A 24118-nucleotide genomic window follows, 5' to 3' on the forward strand; every position below is an offset into this window, starting at 1 on the left:
GGCTGGCATCGCCACCACACGCCATTGATGAACCAGAGGGCCACCAGCAGACTTTGGAGATCAACACATCTCAACTTGTGGTGGGACAAGAGATTGAAATAAAGACATCTATCTTTATTCGGGATATTTTTCTTTTTACCTCCATTTTTTTGCCTCTCCAGTGACCAGCTAAACCAAAGTGCCTTTCTTGGTTTCTCACTGTGCTTTTACTATAAACTTGATCTAACTTCATATCACACTCCAATATCTGAAAATAGATTAAAAAAGAAACATTTCAACATCTCAAGGATTTTGCACTTTTCATTGATGCACCTCCATACCATTGCTTGTTGCACTTGTCATATCATACAGTTGCACAATACTGACAGTGCACACTTGTTTACAGTAAAAACATACACCTGTTGACAATCCTACCCCGTATTTCACCCAGCCACAAAGTAAGCATTCTCTCACAGCTTTCCTCTAGTGTAGGTTGCTAGGACTAACGAAGCCAAACCTATCACCAAACCGCTCTCCAAGTTCCTTGTGACGCAGAGCCGGCGAAATGGCGACGTGGCTACAGTCAAAATGGCGCTACCTGTTCATGTTCCTGGGTGTCCAGCTGGTCGTCATGGCACTGCTGTCCCGTGAGGGCTACCACAAGCGAGTGTCGTATTTCATCAGGATTTTCCGCAAGCTGGAGACTACTGCGACGGGGACGTCCGGTGCCGGCTCGCCCCACGCACGCAATCATACGGGCAGTGACGTCTATGCCAACTTGTCCCTCCTGGCCAAGGCCCACGGCCGGGGCGAGGACATGCCCTACTGCCCCAAGACGTCTCCCTTGATAGGTGAGTTCACACACAGAAATAGAAGTCCTAGAACTGGCAGCCCCATTTATATTTCTCTGAGTTCACCAGCCGTCGTCTTCAGTTACCCAGCGCTCCCCGTACCTCTTACTTCAATCCCTCTCCAGACTGAAACTGAAGAGGGAATGTTTTTTACAATGTACGCCAGAACAATACTTTCTCGTAAAAAGAAAGTGGCTCGGATACTTGATTAGTGTGCCAGAAAACAAAATGTGGGCAGTCAGAAAGCCTCGGTTGGTTTGTTGTGGAAGGGAATTTCCAAATAATTCCACACATAAAACCGTCCTTACTTGTTAGTTGGCTACTGATCTGACCAGGTTGGATGGGTACCCAAGGCACCCTGGATTCTTGGGAAAGTTACCAGAATTTTGAGTAGACATGATATGGTGGAACCTTTGCTTCACCTATACAGTCAGGAATTGTTCAATGATGGCCCCTAGTAAGGGAAGGAAGGATGTGTTTTGACTTTGAGATCATTCAAACTGAGCCAAGACTTGGTGGCGGCTGACCCAACAGGAGTGTTTGTTGTACGCTTCGACTAGAGGGACTGAATATACTTGTTCAAATGGTCAGTTTACCTTGTGTCCAACTTCCTACTTTTTTGCCTTCAAATTTGGATATACACACTGAAGCCAAGAGATTTGCCTACAGCAAAGGCTCCTATAATGTTTTGCTTTTATTTATTTGTATATTTTTTTGTACTTTTTTTTTATTTAACTAGGCAAGTCAGTTGAACAAATTCTTATGTTCAATGACGGCCTAGGAACAGTGGGTTAACTGCCTTGTTCAGGGGCAGAACGACAGATTACCTTGTTAGCTCAGGGATTCGAGCTAACAAGGTCCAACGCTCTAACCACTAGGCTACCTGCCGCCCCAATCAGTAGGTTGTCCATGCTAGCATGCTCGTTCTAACAGGGTTTTGGGGATTTGAGATCAAATGTTTGACATGAGACGACAGTATGAGACAACAGTATGTTCCACAGTGGTTACTGACTTTGAAGTGACAAACTTCAAAGCACATAGGCTACATAGCCTAGGCCTACACTCCCCCATGTATTTATTTGGACAGTGAAGCTACAATGTTTTAATTTGTCTCTATACTGCAGCATTTTGGATTGGAGGTACGTTTTATGAGACAACAGAACAGAATGGATTAAAGGGGGCACACTGCATTCTGTACTGTCGTCTCATGTAAAACATTTAATCTCAAATCCCCAAAACCCTGTTAGAACGAGCATGCTAGCATGGACAGCCTACTGATTTTTAATTAATTGGTGTGTGTTACGATATCGGTCTAGCAATAAAATGCTGTTATGACATCTAGCTTCTTCTCATCCCGTTTCTCTTTTCAGGTGGACCGATCCACGTCAGCTTTCCTTCCGGGTTGACACTGGCCCAAGTTGCGCGGAAGAATCCATTGGTGGTCCTCGGGGGGCGCTACAGGCCGCCTGACTGTGAGGCGCGGCACCGCACTGCCATAATCATTCCCCACAGAAACCGGGAGCACCACCTGAAGTTCCTCCTCTACTACCTTCACCCATTTCTACAGCGACAGCAGCTCAACTACGGCATCTACATCATCCACCAGGTGAAATGCATTCGTATATATATATACACACACACACACACATTGTTTCAACAGGTTCATTTTTAAAGGGGCAGTCGTCAGTTGCTACATACCTTTTTGGATGTATAAATTAATGATATGTACCCATTGATTCTTGAAGAATATAACTTATAAATGCCTCATGAGCCTAGTTCAACTGTCACACTATGAGAACCCAACATAAGTTTGTTTTTCTCCAATGTTTGTAAACAAAGTAAATGTATACAAACACTGTCTAGCCTCAAAACATGGTTAAAACGGTCATGAATGTTCAGTCCTTGCATCCATAGCTCTATGAATTGGAGTGGTAACACATTTCTCCAGCCCCATCCCTCAGCCTTTTACCGAAAAGCGGTTGTGATAAACACTTTGTTTCAACTGCTGATTGCTGTTTTAAAGACAACATTAATGTTATCAATTGATTGTGCAATCTGTAATACAACCTATCAGTTTGAATATGTTCTTTACACTTCCTGCAATTGACCAAAATATATATTCATTTGGACTACCTTCTAGCTGTAGTGGTGAGGCCAAGTATACATTCAGCCTAGATCAAAACCACCCTCTGGTGTCCTAACCATGGAATCACACACAGCCTTATGGTTGAAAGATGCTTACCGGAAGGCTTAACCGAGTTTAATCTTCTTAACAACTTGTAGCAATCCCTTTGTTTACACTTTAAACAAGCACTTTGTTTTACCCTCACACTGTTAGTCAAGTTGTCACTGCCTGCTTGTTGTTTACCTGCAACATATGAATGCCAAGCCAACCTCTGCCAGGTTAATTTTGAGACGCTAAGGCATTTACCATTAGAAAGATGTTACAGCATCATGTCTAAAGCATTTATTCATTACTCTGCATGTGTGCAGTATTTTTGCGTAACCACTGCCAGATTGCACTCAACTCAAACAAGATAATGCAAGCTAGCAGCAGTTCAAGCATTTGTGTGTCTTCAGCTGTGGTTGGTTGTCATAGTTACACACACACACACACTGAACCACAGGAACAAATACTACTCATGCTATTGACCTCGGTGAGGAACTAGTAATTCAATACCTATGTTGATAAGGGAAAATATATATTTCCGGACACTCGCCCAACAAATCACGAGGCAGACATGCCAGAACGCTGTATGTCATTAGTGGATACTAGTGGATGCCAAAGTTTACAGGCAAAATCTTTTGCAGTGGTTTTAATAATGGTAGTTGATGCAAACTTAGCCACTTGTGAAATGCACTCATTAAAAAGAACCTCTGGGATCTCCATCTTGCTAGCTACTCTGTAGTATTTTATTCAAGCAGATAAAGCAGTGACCTAGGCAGTGACGTAGTTCCTCTATGCCAACAGAGTCCATCATTGAAACCAGACCTGTGTTGCCTACGGTCGGCTTTATGAGACTACTAATGGAGATTAAACTGTATAAAAATGAAGTCGCACACTCCTTATATTTAATACACTTATGGAACCAATGTCAATGTTTACCCTATAATCATTTATCAGCGGGGGCCCAAATATGATATATGCACTACATGGTCAAAAGTATGTGGACACCCCTTCAAATGGTTTAGGCTATTTCAACCACACCTTTTGCTGACAGGTGTGCAAAATCGAGCACACAGCCATGCAATCTCCATGCACTCCAGTCAAACATTGGCAGTAGAATGGCCCGTACTGAAGAGCACAGTGACTTTCAACACGGCACCGTCATAGGTTGCCACCTTTCCAACAAGTCAGTCCGTCAAATTTCTTCCCTGCTTGAACTGCCCCGCTCAACTGTAAATGCTGTTATTGTGAAGTGGAAACGTCTAAGAGCAACAACGTCTCAGCCGCGAAGTGGTAGGCCACACAAGCTCACAAAACGGGACCGCAAAGTGCTGAAGCACGTCGCGCGTAAAAGTCTGTCCTCGAGTTGCAACATTCACTACCGAGTTCCAAACTGCCTCTGGAAGCAACGTCAGCACAAAAACTGTTCGTCTGGAGCTTCATGAAATTGGTTACCATGGCCGAGCAGCTACATGCAAGCCTAAGATCACAATGCTCTATGCCAAGCGTCGGCTGGTGGTGTAAAGCTCGCAGCCATTGGACTCTGGAGCAGTGGAAACACGTTCTCTGGAGTGATGAATCACTCTTCACCATCTGGCAGTCCGACGGACGAATCTGGGTTTGGCGGATGCCAGGAGAATGCTACCTGCCCTAATGCAAGTGCCAACTGTAAAGTTTGGTGGAGGAGGAATAATGGTTGGGGGCTATTTTTCATGTTTCGGGCTAGGCCCCTTAGTTCCAGTGAAGGGAAATCTTAACTTAGTGGCAACAGTTTGGGGATGGCCCTTTCCTGTTTCAGCATAACAATGCCCCCGTGCACAAAGCGAGGTCCATACAGAGATGGTTTGTTGAGATCAGTGTGGAATAACTTGACTGGCCTGCACAGAGCCCTGACCTCAAACCCATCGAACACCTTTGGGATGAATTGGAATGTAGACTGCGAGCCAGGCCTAATCGCCCAACATCAGTGCCGACCTCACTAATGCTCTTGTGGCTGAATTGAAGCCCCTGCAGCAATGTTTGAACATCTAGTGGAAAGCCTTCCCAGAAGAGTGGAGGCTGTTATAGCAGCAAAGGGATGACCAACCCCATATTAATGCCCATGATTTTGGAATGATGTTTGACAAGCAGGTGTCCACATACACTACATGGCAAAAAGTATCTTTAGCCATCTATGGTTCTGCTGAGACGCGCTTTTAAATGGATCGTCATTAGCTCAATGACAGGAAGTCTATGGGAACAGCTAGCATGTCATTGCACTACCGCTTGCAGCAATGCACCCTGTTACCCTTGCCACCACTGCAAAAAAAAAAACTAGGGGAAATAGTGAACGTTCATAATGAATAACCTATTTTTATTGTTAGAATTTGTTTAGAGACCATGTCAATATTGAATATTTGCAGGTTGACATAAGGGTCTCTAAATGCCATTTAAAACATGTCTTACTTGGCCCTCTTTAGGCTGGTAACTACACGTTTAACCGGGCCAAGCTGATGAACGTTGGGTTCCGGGAGGCCATGCGGGAGGAGGACTGGGACTGCCTGTTCTTCCATGATGTGGACCTCATCCCTGAGGATGACCGCAACACCTACATGTGCGACGCCAACCCGAAGCACGCCGCCATCGCCATGGACAAGTTTGGATACAAGTCAGTCAATTCTCATTTTTATTTTTTTCCCCTCTTTTTCCTCTTATGGTTATTAGTTCCTCTTTTCACCGTGAGTCTCATTGATTTTCACAAGTTTATTCAACACAAAATGTATTATTTTAGTTGTCATTTAGTTCTTTCATTATGCGTGGCTTCACTCATTTCTGATTTCACTTGTTCCCTATCTGATCCTTCATTTTTATTTTAATCCTGTCATTCTCCTAGGCTGCCTTACAAGATGTATTTCGGAGGGGTGTCCGCGTTGTCTCCACTGCACTACCTGAAGATGAACGGCTTCCCCAACAACTACTGGGGCTGGGGAGGAGAGGACGATGACATTGGAGTCAGGTGAGAGGGGTCTTGGGGGTGGAACATTGAGCCAATTCATTGAGCTATGGACCCATTGTGGTTTGTTCTGTCTAACAAAAGGATACAATTTAAAGACACTAAATAATCCTATTATTTATAATAGATAATAACCCAATTAAAATTCTCTCTTTTTCCTTCCCTCTCTCCCGTTCTCAGAGTATCCCTAGGAGGGATGTTCATCTCTCGTCCATCGGTGAAGGTGGGCCGATACAAGATGATCAAACACAAGCTGGACAAGGGAAACGATGTGAACCCCAGGAGGTATGGTACAGGACTGACATGTGTTTGTGTATGGCTGGGGTCCATTCAGTAGGGTGACACGTTCAGATTCTTTCAAATAGGCAGCACATTGTATCTGTACATTTTTAAAATTTCCATCTGCTACCTCTGAATGTTGCCCTCTATCGAATAAGACCTAGGTCTGTTGAATAAACCCACAGTCCATCACTAAGCTCCCCTCTCCCTGCCTCCTCCTAGGTTCAACATGCTGGCCAAGACACGTCAGACGTGGAAGCTGGACGGCATGAACACTGTGGAGTACGAGGTGCTGTCACGTGACCACTTCCCCCTCTACACCAACATCACTGTGCACATCGGCACCGAGGCCGGCCTGCATGCCATGGCGCCGTCCCCCAAGATCCTTGCCAAAGCCCCAGAAAAGCCGCCAGTCGAAACCCCCACCAAACCTCCAGCCAAGCTCCAACAGGAACAACAACAGAACCAACCCACGAACCACTGACTTGGACCACCTTTACCCACTCCACTCCCATCCACCACCGACTCTTCCCTCCTAACTTATACCTGGGAGCAGGGATGTGAGAGGGGGCCCTGGACCCTTAAATCGCTCCTTTCTTTGCCTTCACACCTCCTATCAACGCCTACAGTGGGGAGAGGTGGGTGGCTCCCCCTATTGGACTAAAGGCCATTATACACACATGCCTTTTCCTTCTGTTCCTTCCTCTGGTCTGATCAGCATTCTCAACTGAGACTTTAACAATAGCAGAGACTGAACTGAAGACCAATGCTCTCCACTGCCTAGATAGAATCTGTGGGCCGAGGCTTTTTCTGCCTATATGAATTACTGTCGCATTCTCCACTCTAGTTGTGATTCTCGAGCTTGTCCAGCTATGTCTCACCACTCCACTGACTGACTCTGTGAAAGGGACTTATGGTAGAGGAGAGGAAAAAGACTGACTCTATGAGTTTATATCGCTGCCAAAAAAACCTGTTGCCTTAGAAAAACCTGTCTTGTTCTATTTGTCCTTTTAGTAGGACTTCAGGTCGAGAGTTATGAATGGAACCGGTTTCTAGTGATAGCAAGATTAGGGGATAGAATAAATAAATGAAAAACCATTTTATGCTACTGATATTGCAATAGCATATGGGTCTTTCTGCTGAGTAGGATAACTTGATTTCACCCAATTTTTAACATTCTGCCATAAAGAGCACATGTTCAAAACACGGTTTCCCATCTTGAGGTCAAATTAAAGAAATGACCATGGTAGGTGCCAAATAAAGTAACAGAGTTGACCGTAACCGGGTTAAGTCAGCCATAAATCCCCCATCCGAGGGAATGGAAGCTTGTTGTGTGCAACAGGGAGGGGCAATTGAATGCAAATTCAATTGTTCAAACATTTCTACCCTGTTTATTTATGGGTGAAAGGGTAGACGTGTTATGTTCGACCTGCTCTGTTTTCCATCAAAAAACACCAGACAATGGCCAGAAAGAGTAGAACCAGCTCACCTGCTTGTACACTATGATTTGACTATTAGATGTTCAATCTTTCTTTTTAAATAAATATTTCAAGAGGAATTTCACCATATTTAAAACGAGAGTTCAGTTCACTTTTTTTTCTTTAAAATGAATCACTAATCACATTAAGTCATTAACTCTTCAGAAATTACAAAATAACTAGGGTTTTCAAATAATGGTCAGGTCAAGTGGGTTAAATTCTTCCTAGAAGTCACAGGATGCTTAGAGGGATATGTCAAAATGCTGAATTTTGGCATTTTAAAAAGTCTGTATTAAATCAGATTTATTACATTTTCCTTGTGGTCAGTATTAAAGGACACTTCATTTAATAGAACAGGGTTTTAATATTTAATTTCTACTTAATATAGCAAAGGGACACAAAAGGCACTAATTTCAGAACGACCCATATGTAACTGGTTTTACAGTTTAATATTATACGAAGTGAAGCTGCTACCCTGAATATTGACAGGGGTAAGTGCTGTTTGCAATTAGCGTGGTAGTCACTCCCTGGGCCCGTCTTCATAAAGCATCTGAGTAGGAGTGCTGATCTAGGATCAGGTCTTCTGTGTTCATATCAAATTCATTATGAAAAAGGCAACAATGATCCTATATCAGAACACCTAGTCTGAGGCACATGCACAATACAGGCCCTGAATATCAGGCTGATTATTGAAGGATTTTCTCACAGTATGTTCACAGTTCTGGCACATCTTTTTGGTATGGTTGGGTTTCATCTTATCACTACAATCAGAATGTCTTTTCTCCAGTTATCTCCTTCAATCTCTAGATTGCATTGACGTGGGGTTGCATTTTGCCTTGTCAAATAGAATAGGTGCGGGTGACATGATCAATGCACTGCCTTCAGGTGGGCTGGCTATATTCACATCAGAATGGTGGTTTGTCATGGTCTTTTATCTTATTGTTTGTTACCTTATGGAGCTTTTGTGTTGGTTTCCTATGATTTGTCAATGTAGCTTAAAACTGAGGGATTCAAGTCCTAGTGGGCTCTCCTTAGAGACTTGGGATCCATCTCCATACTCTAAATTGGCTGAATGGTTTGAAAACCAGGAGAGCTGAAAACCAGGAACTTTGTCCATGGATGACCAGAAACCACTATAATTAATTAGGTCTATAAACGGAATCAGGCACTGGTAAGTGATGTGGAAACAAGTGGTTGTAGTACACTCATTGGTTGTACTGAAGCACTGATTTAAAGATTGATATAGGTATACTGGGTTAGCATTTACAGCATTTCTCCACTAGCCATTCTTTCAACATATTACTTTTTTTATTTTGTGCTATCTAAAATCTGTCACCCCTAGAATTCCCCAGTGCAATGTACTCCTCACTGCATGGCTTGTCCCCTGACTTTCCTCTTTGCATGCTGTCTGGACCCCCTGACCAATATGATTGTTTACACTAGATCCCTACTAGGAATTGAACCTCTGTGTGTACATTACATAGAGGACTCTGGCCTCTTGGCTGAAACCAAAGATGGCTTCGAGAGAAAGCATTGGACACCTGATAGTTGTGCTGGCGGTTGCATGCTGACATGGGAATAGATAGGATTCCACTTACTCCAGGTATGCTGAGGTTTTTGTGTATGTTCTACTATCTGATCTATGAATCTCTTGACCTTTTCTACTCCATATGAAGCCTGATTATGCATGACACACAGACCCTGTATTAGATGAGTGGAATGTACAGAAAACCACACACAGACCACTGACATGAATTCACATTTGAGTTTTTAGAAGCATGCTGAAGTGTATGCTTGTGTGATTCGTAAGACGTATGCTATATGTACCTTTTAACACTTCATGTAGTGGTTTATTATATATCATGCTATTGCATTATCATGTCTATTTGTGCTCTGCAGTTTGTTTCAGTTGATGTATAGCTTGACTTTCACTCCATTATGATGTGGATACGCTGTCCAGGGTGACGGCGCCAGAAGATGGAGCTCACCGCAGGGCATTGAAAATGTAACAAGGACAATGTGATACTGTATTTCTGATTTTTAATTCCTCTATCAATGAAGTCTGCACAGTCCAGAGTGGCCTTATACAATGATTAATAAACAAAAAGATTAGTCAAACACCTGTGAAGTTCCTTCTGACTGGATGAACTGTGTGGGATACCCTTTCTGTAGCTGAACACGGCTCTGGTTGACAGTCTTGCAAGAGGCCATCCATTTTTTTTTACACTATTGTAAAGTAGTCTGTCTGACAGCTCTTGGTCACAGCTTTTTGCTGTGTAGTCACGTGAGTTGCGTCAGCCAGGCTAATTGTATGTAAAGAGGATAGAACACAATCTACAGTATTTGAGAAAAGTGACGTAAGAAATAATGAACAGCTTCTTGTCATAAATGATACAAAACGAATGCTTTTTACTAGGTACACCAGGGCTCTCCAACCCTGTTCCTGGAGAGCTACCCTTCTGTAGGTTTTCACTCCAACCCTAGTTGTAACTAACCTGATTTTCAGCTTCTCAACTAGCTAATTAGTAGAATCGGGAAAAGGGTTGGAGCGAAAATCTACAGGAAGGTGTAGCTCTCCAGGAACAGGGTTGGAGAGCCCTGATGTACAGAGTCAAATGTATGATACAGTCCTAAAGATGCAACTGATTTACAAGAGGAATAAGATTCCCAGAACCGATACTTTTTTGACTCCAATTGCCTCTGTGAACTTGCACCTAACCAGATGTGCAACATTGTAGCCATACTGTAACATGTAGCATTAGAAGAAGTGGTAGTACTTTCAAGATCATCCCTAAATCCTTACTCAACCTTAACTCACTCAAAGGTTTCCTTCTTACCAATGAAAGAAAACATTTTATTGTTGATTTAGTTTTTTAAAAATTGGGTCTACTGTAGTGGGAAATCGTCACTGTTAGATACGTCTAGTATAGTTTTACTGGACATTTAGACTTATTCCATTCGTTAATCCTGTCTCCCAAGTATAATATTCCCTCTCCATAAACATGTCAGACTTTTCCAATGAAGGACGTAAGGGGTGTGGCCCACCCTCTGGAGAAGCAGTCATATCAACTATTTCACAAACACTCCATAACCTTCTTATGACTTGTTAAACATCACATCCTAAAACTTCACTACCCTCCCTCCTTTAGTCGTCACCTTGTTCTGCTCTAACTGAACAGCGTTGCATATATCCAGGTTATATACCCTGTCCTGCCACTTTCCAAAACAGTAGCCACGCTTTTTTTTTCTCCTAAAATATAACCAAATACCTAGATGGTCATGGGTACTGAAACAGGACGGCTCAGAATCAATCTGTTCAAGCCAATCCTTAGCTTCTGCCACTTGTCAATACTTAGCCTATCAGTGAGCAGTGGTGGATATGTTCTAATGTAGAAGGGGGATGCCATTGGAGCAAGGGGTTGGTTTGAGATTCTCATCGTCTGTTCCCACCCCTAGACAACTCTTTTAGATCTGAAAGGATTATATGGATATGTACACGATATGGTCATAGCTCCAGGAAGGTGGTGTTTCCCATCTTAGCTATCCATTCATAGGGAAAGGGTCTGCTTCTGGTCAGGGATCTGTAATGACTGAATGGGTGCACAGTGGATTGAATGCACACACTCAAGCACGCACACACACACAATGTGGCTCGATCAACAAAAAAACTGCTAAAATTGCTAAAATTGCAAAAATGGCAAAAAACTGCTAAAATTGAAATTGATTAATTGATTATCGTATAACATGAATATGTAATGTTCCTTCATCCTTCTACAAGATGATGACCTTTCACCAATCGTCTTGACCTCAGGATTTGACATCAATGAGACGCTAGAGTAAAATTATCAATGATTAATCAAGATCGATCAAGATCAATGAGCATCTAGTAAAACGAGCAGGACCAAACAAAGGTGCAATAGGCCATAAGTCATGTAAAACAAACTGAAACTAACAGTAATATCCCTCCCCTTTTCTGTTGGCAAATGTACAGTCACTGGATAACAAACTGGATGAGCTCATTTTGAGTTTATCAACGGGACCTGAAAAACGGTAATATCCTATATTTCTCAGAGTCGTGGCTGAACGAGGACATGGACAATATACATTGCTGGTTTTTCATCGTCAAGACCAGACAGCAGACCCAGTTAAGATGACGGGAGGATGGGTAGTGTCTCTGTTAACATAAGAGGTTGTGAACCAGCTTTTGTTATGGAAGTCTCAAGTTTTTGCTCGCCTGAGTTAGAATACCTCATGAAACGCTGCAGACCATACTTTTTACCAAGAGACCCACATGAAAAAATACTACATTTTGTTATAGAAGACCACAATACTTACTATCGAATTCTATAAAACTGTAGTATACTGTAAAATACTATACTACACACTGTAGTATCCCTCATTTATGTGAAGTACTTACTATAGAATGCTGTAGTGTACTGTAGAATACTATAGTAAATACTACAGTACTTACTACAAAAGCACTGTAGTCAATTAGCAATGTCTGCAAAAACACTAGTCTGCAAAAACACTACACTTTAACTTTTTTAACTACAGTATTTCATTTGCATATATACTGCCAATTCTCCTGCCCCATTTCACAATTTGCTCCACCCATAAGTGAGAAACCAACATGCCAAGTATAGATCATATATTGTGTTCCTACCGTTTATAGAAAAGAGCAGACATGCTAAACAATCTATTCAGACCCCAGGCCTACCTATCTAGATTATAGAAAAAGTGGTGGCAGCATCATGCTGTGGGGATGTTTTTCAGCAGCAGGGACTGGGATAATAGTCAGGGTCGAGGAAAAAATTAACGGAGCAAAGTACAGAGAGATCCTTGATGAAAACCTTCTCCAGAGCACTCAGAACCTCAGACTGGGGCGAAGGTTCACCTTCCAACAGGACAGCGACCCTAAGCACACAGCCAATACATCGCAGGAGTGGCTTCGGGACATGTCTCTGAATGTCCATGAGTGGCCCAGCCAGAGCCTGGATTTGAACACGACCGAACGTCTCTGGAGAGACCTGAAAAATAGCTGTGCCGCAATGCTCTCCATCCAACCTGACAGAGCTTGAGAGGATCTACAGAATGGGAGAAACTCCCCAAATACAGGTGTGCCAAGTTTGTAGCGTCATACCCAAGAAGGCTGTAATCGCTGCCAAAGGTACTGAGTACTGAGTAAACGATCTGAATACTTATGTAAATGTGATATTTCAGGTTTTCTTTCTCATAAATGTGCAAAATTTTCTAAAAACCTGTTTTTGCTTTCTCATTATGGGGTATTCTGTGTAGATTGATGAGGGAAAACAACTATTTAATCAATTTTAGTGTGAGGCTGTAACGTAACAAAATGTGGAAAAAGTCAAGCATTAATATGGAGCTGGTCCCCCCTTTGCTGCTTTAGCATCCTCCACTCATCTGGGAAGGCTTTCCACCAGATGTTGGAACATTGCTGCGGGGACTTGCTTCCATTCAGCCACAAGAGCATTAGTGAGGTTGGGCACTGATGTTGGGCAATTCGGCCTGGCTGGCAGTCTGTGTTCAATTCATCCCCAAGGTGTTCAATGGGGTTGAGGTCAGGGCTCTGTGCAGGCCACTCAAGTTCTTCCAAACTGATCTCGACAAACCATTTCTGTATGGAACTCGCTTTGTGTACATGGGCAATGTCATGCTGAAACAGGAATGTGCCAACTTTATGCCAAACTGTTGCCATAAAGTTGGAAGCGTAGAATCGTCTAGAATGTAATTTTACGCTGAAGCGTAAATAATTCCCTTCACTTAAACTAAGGGGTGTAGAACAAACCATGAAAAACAGCCTCAGCCCATTATTCCTCCTCCACCAAACTGTACATTTGTCAATATGCATTGGGGCAGGTAACATTTTCTGGCATCCATCAGACCCAGATTTGTCTGAAGCTGATGCTAAGCTATAGGACTATTTCACTAGCACAGACTGGAATATGTTCTGGGATTCATACGACAACATTGAGGAGTACACCACATCAGTCACCAGGTTCATTAATAAGTGTGTCGATGACATCATCCCTACAGTGACCATACACAACATGTTATGTTGGGACCAGTGCTTCTCTCATTGTTTTCACTCTTCAACATAACCTAATATCAATGCCTACAGTAGTGAGTGGTGGGGGTGGCTCCTGCTGCTGGACTAGAGGCCATGACATATACACACATTAGTGGTGCGTGTGTCAGCTGTTTGTTCACCTGCACTTGACATCAACTGCTAATAACCCATTCGCAACTACATATGATAATGTGAAAATCTGAGGCCCGCACCAGACGCTGACCTGCTAATATAGAAAATGCGCTGTGACAGGGGGCGTAGGATTATTTTTGCCTTATTGAGATATGTTTCTGCTAATCATTTCTTACATTTTGTTAGGCTATTTGTTTGTCAACTTGTATAATTCTATAATTAGATACATGCATCTTCTGTTCTGTCATTATGTTTTGCCCTAGAAGACTAAATAAAACGTTGGCAACAAAATAATGTCATAAATCGAAAGAATGAATTGTTCGCAGTACATCCAACCAGCCTCACAACCGCAGACCAACCGCACAGGACCTCCACATTCGGCTTCTTGACCTGTGGGATCGTCTGAGGGCGGCGGGGTGCTGAGGAGTATTTATGTCTGCAAGGGTGGGCCTATGCCCTCTCAGACCCACCCATGGTTGCACCCCTGCCCAGTCATGTGAAATCAATAGATTAGTGCCTAATGAATTTATTTAAATTGACTGATTTCCTTATATCAACTGTAAAACCTGAAATTGTTGCATGTTGCATTTATATTTTTGTTTAGTATAGTTGACATCAGTAAAGTTCTCTATCATCTCTGACCCAACACATCTCCAGGCTGTGTAAGGGCTAAATTCTCTGACAACAGCTCTGGTGGACATTCCTGCAGTCAGCATACCAATTGCACACTCCCTCAATCCTTGAGACATCTGTGGCATTGTGTTGTGTGACAAAACGGCACATTTCAGACTGGCATTTTCATGTGGTCAGATGAAGCAGATGTTAAATTACAGGATTGTTTCGCTAGCACAGACTGGAATATATTCCAGGATTCAACCAATAACATTGAGGAGTTTACCACATCAGTCACCGGCTTAATTAATAAGTACATTGACGACGTCATCCCCACAGTGACAGCATGTACATATCCCAACCAGAAGCCATGGATTGCAGGTGTTAGGTTCTTATTTTTCAGAGTAAATAACTCACGGACGCTAGAGAAGCTTTAACCAAGTTTAATTCTTCCCAAAGGTTCTGTACAACTGTAATTCAGACAACCCAACATTTCTCCCAACCAGATATACAGTTAAAGTCAGAAGATTACCTACACTTAGGTTGGAGTCATTAAAACTCGTTTTTCAACCACTCCACAAATTTGTTGTTAACAAACTATAGTTTTGGCAAGTTGGTTAGGACATCTACTTTGTGCATGACACAAGTAATTTTTCCAACAATGTTTTACAAGTAGATTATTTCACATAACAATTCCAGTGGGTCAGACGTTTAAATACACTAAGTTGACTGTGCCTTTAAACAGCTTGGAAAATTACAGAAAATGATGTCATGGTTTTAGAAGCTTCTGATAGGCTAATTGACATAATTTGTGTCAATTGGAGGTGGATGTGGATGTATTTCAAGGCCGACCTTCAAACTCAGTGCCTCTTTGCTTGACATCATGGGAAAATCAAAAGAAATCAGCCAAGACCTCATAAACAATGTAGACCTCCACAAGTCTGGTTCACACTTGGGAGCAATTTTCAAATGCCTGAAGGTACCACATTCACCTGTACAAACAATAGTAGGCAAGTATAAACACCATGGGACCACACAGCCGTCATACCGTTCAGGAAGGAGACGTGTTCTGTCTCCTAGAGATGAACGTACTTTGGTGCGAAAAGTGCAAATCAATCCCAGAACAATAGCAAAGGACCTTGTGAAGATGCTGGAGGAAACAGGTACCAAAGTATCTATATCCACAGTAAAACGAGTCCTATCTCGACCTCACCTGATAGGCCGCTCAGCAAGGAAGAAGCCACTGCCACACCATCCCAACCGTGAAGCACGGGGGTGGCAGCATCATGTTGTGGACGTGCTTTGCTGCAGGAGGGACTGGTGCACTTCACAAATTAGATGGCATCATGAGATAAAAAAAAATTATGTGGATATATTGACGCAACATCTCAAGACATCAGTCTTAAAGTTAAGTTAAGTCAAGTTAAAACTTGGTTGCAAATGGGTCTTCCAAATGGACAATGACCCCAAGCATACTTCCAAAGTTGTAGCAAAATGGCTTAAGGACAACAAAGTCAAGGTATTGGAGTGACCATTGGAGTGGCCAAGCCCTGACCTCAATCGTATAGAAAATTTGTGGGCAGAACTGAAAAAGCGAGTGCGAGCAAAGAGGCCTACAAACCTGACTCAGTTACACCAGCTCTGTCAGAAGGAATATTATTGTGGGAAGCTTGTGGCTACCTGAAACATTTGACCGAAATTATTCTGACATTTCACATTCTTAAAATAAAGTGGTGATCCTAACTGACCTAAGACAGGGAATTTTTACTAGGATTAAATTTCAGGAATTGTGAAAAACTGAGTTTAATGTATTTGTCAAAGGTGTATGTAAACTTCCGACTTCAACTGTATATATCCCACTTAGGACACTCCTCCTTCTCTCCAATCCTTACATCTTATGGTTTAACAGGAAAAGAGTAACAAGTTACCAAACCCTTATTACTCCCTTCAGGGGACCTGTCCTCACCTCCTGACCTCAACCCCTCCTTCACCTAATCCACAGATGTCCATTCTCGCTTTGAGGCAAGCAACACTGAACCATGCGTGAGTGCACTAGTTGTTCTGGATGATTGTGTGATCACGCTCTCCGTAGCCAATGTGAGTAAGACCTCTACCCAGGTTAACATCTACAAGGCCGCAGGGAATACCAGGATGCGTACTCAGAGCATGAGCTGACCAGAGCTGACCAGTGTCTTCACTGATCAGCTAATGAACGTATCCTCTGCAGCAGAGGTAACTCTGAGGCTTCCATTCCTGTGGCAGTCCTCATGAGAGCCAGTTTTATCATATCACTTGATGGTTTTTGCGACTGCACTTGAATAAACTTTCAAATGTTCAGTATTCACTGACCTTTATGTCTTAAAGTAATGATGGACTGTTGGTTCTCTTTGTTTATTTGAGCTGTTCTTGCCATAATTTAAATGTGTATTCCAGGTGACTACCTCATGAAGCTGGTTGAGAGAATGCCAAGAGTGTGCAAAGCTGTCATCAAGGCAAAAGGTGACTATTTGAAGAATCTCAAATATAAAAATATATTTAGATTTGTTTTACACTTTTTTGGATACTACATGATTCCATATGTGTTATTTCATAGTCCTGGAATTAGTAGGTGTGTCCAAAGTCATTGTCTCTGATTGGGAACCATATTTAGGTAGCCTGTTTTGTGTTGGGTTTTATGGGTGATTGTTTCCGTGTCTATGTTAGTTGCTGGTGTCAGCACAGTTCTCCTTATAGCTACACGGTACTGTTTCAGTTTTGTTCACGTTTATTGTTTTTGTATTTTAGTGTTCAGTTTATGTCTTTCAAATAAACAATATGGACACTTACCACGCTGCGCATTGGTCCTCCGATCCTTCTCGCTACTCCTCCTCAGAAGAGGAGGATGATAACCCTTACACCTACTTTGTAAACTTTTTTCGTAGGCTAGGTTGTAGCAACCTCATGATGGATATAGGGAATTTTCCAGTATCATGTAGTAGCCTAAACCTATCGATGTTACATTGAGCTGGGTGAATGGAATATGAATGACAGTCATTCAATATGCTGTAATAGAAATAAAAATGTCTTCCCTGATCTAAAACGGCACGACCGCCACTGATATGCACTATGTACCTTTTAAAAGTTCATGCAGCGGCTTATCAAATCATGATACTGTATTATGTCTGTATGTGTGCTCTTTAGTTTGCTTCAGTTGATGTGTAACTAGACTTTCACTTCGTCGACTGCTCCAGAAGATAGAGCTCCCAGCAGTGCACTGAAAATGTAACAAGGTCAAGGACAATGTGATACTGGATTTCTGATTTAGTTTCTCCTCTCTCAATGAAGTCTGCACAGTCCAGATTGGCCTTAATACGATGATTAATCCAAAAAAAATGATTACTCAAACACCTGTGTTGAAGTTCCTTCTGACGGGATGAAGTGGATGAACTGTGAGTGGGATACCCTGTCTGTAGCTGAACACAGCTCTGGTTGACAAAGTCTTGAAGAGAGGCCATTTTGTACACTTTGTTGTTGTAAAGAGGATATAACACAGCATCTATTTGTGAAAAATGACTAAGTCCTAAGTGTAAGCTAAATGTAAGATCTTCTTGTCTTAGATGATACAAAACAAATGTTTTTTATTATGTTCACAGTCAAATGTATATCAAGCTAAAGATACAACTGATTTGCAAGAGGGATGAGATTTCAAAAACGTTCACAGATAGTTAGTGTAGCAATACTGTAAATTGATATAGTCCTTCAAACATCATTCATGAATCCTTACTCAACCTTAGGTTTCCTTCTTAACAGTGCAATACAACTTTTATTGTTGTTGAGATATATATATATATATATTCATACAGTATATACATTTAGTCTACCGTAGTAAGAAAATTCGTAAATGTGTGGTTACATGGTGTAGTTTCACTGGACATTAGAATTATTCCATTAGTTTAGCCCCTGTCCCAAATACAGTCTTTCACCTTTTTCAGAAACATGTCAGACTTTTACATTGAAGGACGGAAGGGGTGTGGCCAATGCTCTGGAGAAGCACAGTCCAATCAACTCCCAACTATTTCACAACCTCTCAATAACCTTCTTACGTCTTGTTGTTAAACATCACATCCTCAAACTTGACTATCCTCCCTCCTTCAGTCACCACCTCCTTTTGCTCCCAAGTCTCCTCTTCCCCATTCCTTTGCTCATAGCGGCGGATTCGCACCTTTCCCGTCGTGGGGAGTGGGCATGGGAGACCCCTCGATGCCTCTTTGTAGAGAAGCTGTTTCATGACATCTTGACTGGGTTGAGTTATGCCTGATGGAAACAGAGCATTACCCTGGTCTACCTTTGAAAGGGGAGATGGTGAGTTCCTGACCTCAGTCTTTGGCAAGGCTGCCCGCTCCCATCTCGATGGAGAAGGCGCTTGCACAGGAGCTGGCACTACTGTCTTAACCTCAGGCATTGGTAAAGCACTGCGCTCAAATCTCGATGGAGATGGTGAACGCTGTACAGGAGCTTGAGGACGTGGCAATGCATTTTTTACCTGAGTGTGAGGAAAGGGTGTCAGAAGATGTCCTCTTTTCTGCCTCCCGGTGTTGCCGCCACCGCCATCTACCCCTGCCCTTTGTATCTCCGGCATGATTCCAGCCATGGTGGCTCGCATTGTGGGGTCTCTCTGCACCATCCTACAGACAGCGTTACAGTACTGCTGGCCTTGGAGACTGAGGGTCTCCTGGATCTTAGTTGGACAGACGCTGGGGGTGTGCAGCCTGACTCTGGCACAGAGTTCGGCAATGATTTTACCCATAGCCCACACGTCCGAGCGCTGATCTCGCTGGCCCCGCCTCTGCAGGACCTCAGGGGGAGAGTAGGCCTCGTTGCCCATATCCATAGCAGAATTTAGGCCATTGCGGAAGAATTTGGCCAGTCCCATATCAATGATCACAGCTCGGTGAGTGTCATGCTCTACCTGGAAGAGATCATTTGAGAGGGGTTGAGAAATATTGTTTTATTTCTAGTCTATTCATTTACAGTGATAAACAACAGATGAACAACTGCTTCTAAAGTCTTGCATCATTAATGAAGAACATCAGAATAACAAAAACAACTTTATTGCCTTTCTCACCATGATGTTGTCAGGCTTGAGGTCCTGATGGACAATATCTTTGCTGTGTAGATAAAGTAGTCCTTCACACATGCCTGTGATGATGGTGGCCTTTATAGATGGAGTCAACTGTGGGGGAAGAAAGGCTTTGATTATCAACTGATGAGCTAACTTGCACATAGAAATGTTTTAATAATGTTGGGAAGGCCCCCCTGAAAATCCTGTAGGCCTAGATACTTCTTTATCAGATATTTCAGATATTTGCTATGTGAACTTTCATCAACACCGTCGTATGCATGTTTGGTGGGAGCGGTGGGATCCATAGGCCTACCTGGATTTGAGATGTTTGTGATTTGAAGATGGTTGTCTCCAGTTCTTCTCCAAAGATGAACTCCATGGGGATGATCCACTTAGAGTCCTTGAGTGTTGGATTACCCAGAAGCTTCACTATGTTAGGATGAATTGCCTTACTGGAGTCCCAGGTCACAGAGAGAGTGTGAAATACAATGGGGAGAAATGGTTATGAGGGCACAACTAAGCACTTCTGTAGTGACCATCATCAGCATCCTCATCAACACCATCTCTGATAACATCACCATTTAGCAACATACCATGATAGCACATTGTCTGTCACACTCACTTGTATACTTGACACTCTCTCTCCAGGTCTCTCCTATTGATTAAGTGTTGTGGCACCTTCTTGATTGCAGCCCAGGTGTCATTGTACTTCTCCCTGTAGATCTTCCCAAAGCTGCCAGCAGCAAGAGTGCTGGTGGAATACGCCATCTAGGGGGTTTGGTGGGCAGTGGGCAGTGGGGTCAAGGTCCAATAGAAATGACTAAAGCAGTGGTTCTCAATCCTGGTCCTGGGGACCCAAAGGGGTGCACATTTTGGGTTTTGCCCTAACACTACACACCTGATTCAAATCATCAAAGCCTTTTGATGAGTTAATAATTTGATTCAGCTGTGTAGTGATAGGGAAAAAACTAAAATGTGCAGTCCTTTGGTTCCCCAGGACCAGGATTGAGAACCAGTGGACTAAAGCATTCACCTCTGCATAACATTTGTTAAAGCACTATTGTTATGGTAAGTACCAGTATGTACACCCTACAGTTACTTCTCTCAAAGTTACAAAGAGAGAATTCCAAGCAGAAGACGATAATGAAGTGGGTGAGAAGGGTGTGTCTGTTGACTACAAACTAAAGAAAACAATGCTGCAACTGTAGAACAAAGGAATTCTACTGACAGTTTCTCACATAGTAAGGTGGAAATTCTGTTGAAAATCTAAACTGGTATTCTAATCCATTCCAACCATCTCTAACTGAGGCATTCCCAAATCCCTGATAGCAATGTAGCCTATTTATGCCAGGACAGTCAAAGGCCGTCAAACTCTACACAGAAACATAAAAGTCACATGCTGTGTTATGACATTCATTGTCATATACAGTACCAGTCAAAAGTTTGAACACACCTACTTATTCAAGGGTTTCTTTATTTTTTATATTTTCTACATTTTAGAATAATAGCGAAGACTTCAAAACTATGAAATAACACATATGGAATCATGTAGTAACCAAAAAAAGCTTCATGAAATGGGTTTCCATGGGGCAAGCAGCCACACAGAAGCCTCGCCACCATTGGATAATAAGCTCTGGGGCTGTTTTTCATGGTTCTAGTCCCCTTAGTTCCAGTGAAGGGAAATCTTAACACTTCCGCATACAATGACATTCTAGACAATTCTGTGCTTCCAACTTTGTTTCAACAGTTTGGGGAAGGCCCTTTCTTGTTTCAGCAAGACAATGCCCAAGCACACAAAGCGAGGTCCATACATAAATTATTTGTCAAGAAGGGTGGGAACTGGCCTGCACAGAGCCTTGACCTCAACCCCATGAAACACCTTTGGATGAATTAGAACGCTGACTGCGAGCCAGGCCTAACTAATGCTCTTGTGGCTGAATGGAAGTCCCCTCAGAAATGTTCCAACATCTAGTGGAAAGCCTTTCCAGAAGAGAGGAGGCTGTTACAGCAGCAAAAGGGGGACCAACTCCATGATAATGCCCATGATTTTGGAATGAGATGTTCGACAAGCAGGTGTTCACATACTTTTGGTCATGTAGTGTATATATACACAGTCCCTTCAGGGCCTACACACAATACCCCATAATGACTAAATGTTTTTAGAAATGCTTTTGATCATGTTGTGTACCTTTCAGTGACCATTTGTGGCCTGCCATCATATATAATGTGGCCCTTACTTCTGTTTCCAACACTACAATGATTTTAAAAGATTTGATGTTGGGAATGACAACACATTACAGTAATATATTCAGAGCGTATGCTATTCAAACAAAGATGGAATTGTTCAACTTTGAGCATGTAAGTACGCAGAATATGAAAATGCCATTTCTTCCCATCAATATGCAGCTTTCTTGACATTGGCTTTACAGAAATGGCCACATTTGGCAAATTAAGTTGACACCTCTAGAATGGAGCAACAACTTTTGCAATCCTCTTTACATTACATCTATTTCATTCAGTGGAGGCTACTGAGGGGAAGACGGCTCATAATAATGGCTTGAACAAAGTGATTGGAATGGCATCAAATCATGTGTTTGATGTACTTGATACCATTCTCCCATTCCGCTCCAGCCATCACCACAAGCCCGTCCTCCCCAATTAAGGTGCCACCAACCTCCTGGGATTTCATTGGATACTGATATAACACACGAAATCTCATTTGTTCTATTTTACAAAAGCAAACGTCATGATTGTTATACATGGGAAGTTAATCAAATACAGTTAATATAATCTTAAAGGCAGTGTAGCACCTATTTCTAAATACCAGAAATGCAAATATAAAGAGTAATTTAGAGCACCCCCAAAACAACATTCCCAAATTGCAAACTCTTAAATCAATTGTTCTAATATTGTAATGCTGTTCTAAAAGTTGTGTTTGAGGTTTTCTCCAAATCAGCTCCAACTTTGGAAACAATCCCACAACACCCTGTGGTCATCGTCACACGGTGAATAAAACACTTATAAAAAGTGCAATACATTTGTATTTTAAAACAAGAAAACTGTGCCGTCTGGTTTGTTTAATGTAAGGAATGTGAAAAGGTGTATACTTTCACTTTTGATACTTAAGTATATTTAAAACTAAATACATTTATACTTTTACTCAAGTAGTATTTCACTGGGTGACTTTCACTTTTACTTGAGTCCTTTTCTATTAAGGTATCTTTACTTTTACACAGGTACGATAATCGGGTATTTTTTCCACCACTGGTTTTCCCACATGTTATTGCTGAAATAGGATTTTGATGATATGAAGATAGTAATTGTTTCAATATGTTGTGAGTAGTGTACACAAATCCTCACAGCCATTTTCCATAACTAAGTGAAGTGATGTGGAGTTAAGTGCCACTTGGTACGCGACAGCTTACCATGTAAAGTAGGCTACAGGCAATATGTTCCTCTACTATGTGAGTCATAAAAATGACAATCTTGTGCTCAGGGCATTCCAGCAGTCTTACTGGGTTTTATATGAGAGTTGCATAAATTGTAAAATTGTAAACTAACAAAGAATTTTGTCAAGTTAGAACCCATTGATATTAGTTACATTAATATACAGAACCAACTACATAAATGTCAGATAAGGTCCATTATCTGCTACCTGGACATTAAGGTCAAATCTTAGTAAATTATCCTTACCTCGTCAGTTTACTTCAGGTATGGCTGCTGTCCTGCTGTGTCAGGTGTAAACATAAAATAACACAGCTGTGTGTCTTTTTACCTCTTGCATGTCCCACCCCTAAAGTAGTCACACCCCTTTCTCTGGATATGACAGAGAATGTGGTCGGTCTGTCATACACAGAAAGTGTGCGAGGCGCATGTGCACACTATTGTTGCATAACATTTGTTAGGGTAAGTAGTGGTAAGTACACACTACAGAGTCAATTCTCTCCAAGTCACAAAGACAAAGAGAGAATTCCAAAGAAAATATGACAATGAAGTGGGTGAGATGGGTGTGTCTGTTGACCACAAATTAAAGGAAACAGTGTTGCAACTGTAGAACAGAGGAATTCTACAGACAGTTTCTCACCTGGTAAGGTGGAAATTCTGTAGAAAAAATGTAGCCTGATATTCTAATCCATTCAAAACCAACCAACCATCTCTAACTGAAGCATTCCCAGATTGCACAGTACACTATTTATGTCAGCATAGTCAAATGTTGTCAAACTCTACACAGGCACAAAAAGAGAAGAAGAGGTATTTGGAGTGGGCTTCGAGGCAGACTCAGGAGACATGGACACCATCCACCACTTCAGAATATATTACTTGCTAATGTTCAGTCCCTGAACAATAAAGTACAGTGCCTTGCGAAAGTATTCGGCCCCCTTGAACTTTGCGACCTTTTGCCACATTTCAGGCTTCAAACATAAAGATATAAAACTGTA

General features: G+C 42.1%; 2 protein-coding genes across 2 annotated transcripts; one reads left to right on the forward strand and one right to left on the reverse strand.

The window, feature by feature from the left end:
• The first annotated feature begins 530 nt into the window (after window positions 1-530).
• On the forward strand, window positions 531-9864 carry LOC112231086 (beta-1,4-galactosyltransferase 3). Its single transcript, XM_024397625.2, has 6 exons — window positions 531-830; window positions 2201-2436; window positions 5457-5644; window positions 5870-5992; window positions 6170-6274; window positions 6491-9864. Exons 1-6 carry the CDS (start codon window positions 545-547, stop codon window positions 6750-6752), a joined length of 1200 nt encoding a protein of 399 aa, XP_024253393.1. The 5' UTR covers window positions 531-544; the 3' UTR covers window positions 6753-9864.
• An 8311-nt stretch (window positions 9865-18175) lies between these two features.
• LOC112231077 (spindle assembly checkpoint kinase) lies at window positions 18176-23479 on the reverse strand. Its single transcript, XM_024397613.1, has 5 exons — window positions 23373-23479; window positions 20302-20447; window positions 19993-20131; window positions 19683-19790; window positions 18176-19526 (listed from the first exon to the last, which is right to left on the reverse strand). Exons 2-5 carry the CDS (start codon window positions 20445-20447, stop codon window positions 18657-18659), a joined length of 1263 nt encoding a protein of 420 aa, XP_024253381.1. The 5' UTR covers window positions 23373-23479; the 3' UTR covers window positions 18176-18656.
• Between the last annotated feature and the right edge of the window lie 639 nt (window positions 23480-24118).

Source organism: Oncorhynchus tshawytscha, linkage group LG03 (genome assembly GCF_018296145.1).
Source record: "Oncorhynchus tshawytscha isolate Ot180627B linkage group LG03, Otsh_v2.0, whole genome shotgun sequence".
NCBI classification, from domain to species: Eukaryota; Metazoa; Chordata; class Actinopteri; order Salmoniformes; family Salmonidae; genus Oncorhynchus; species Oncorhynchus tshawytscha.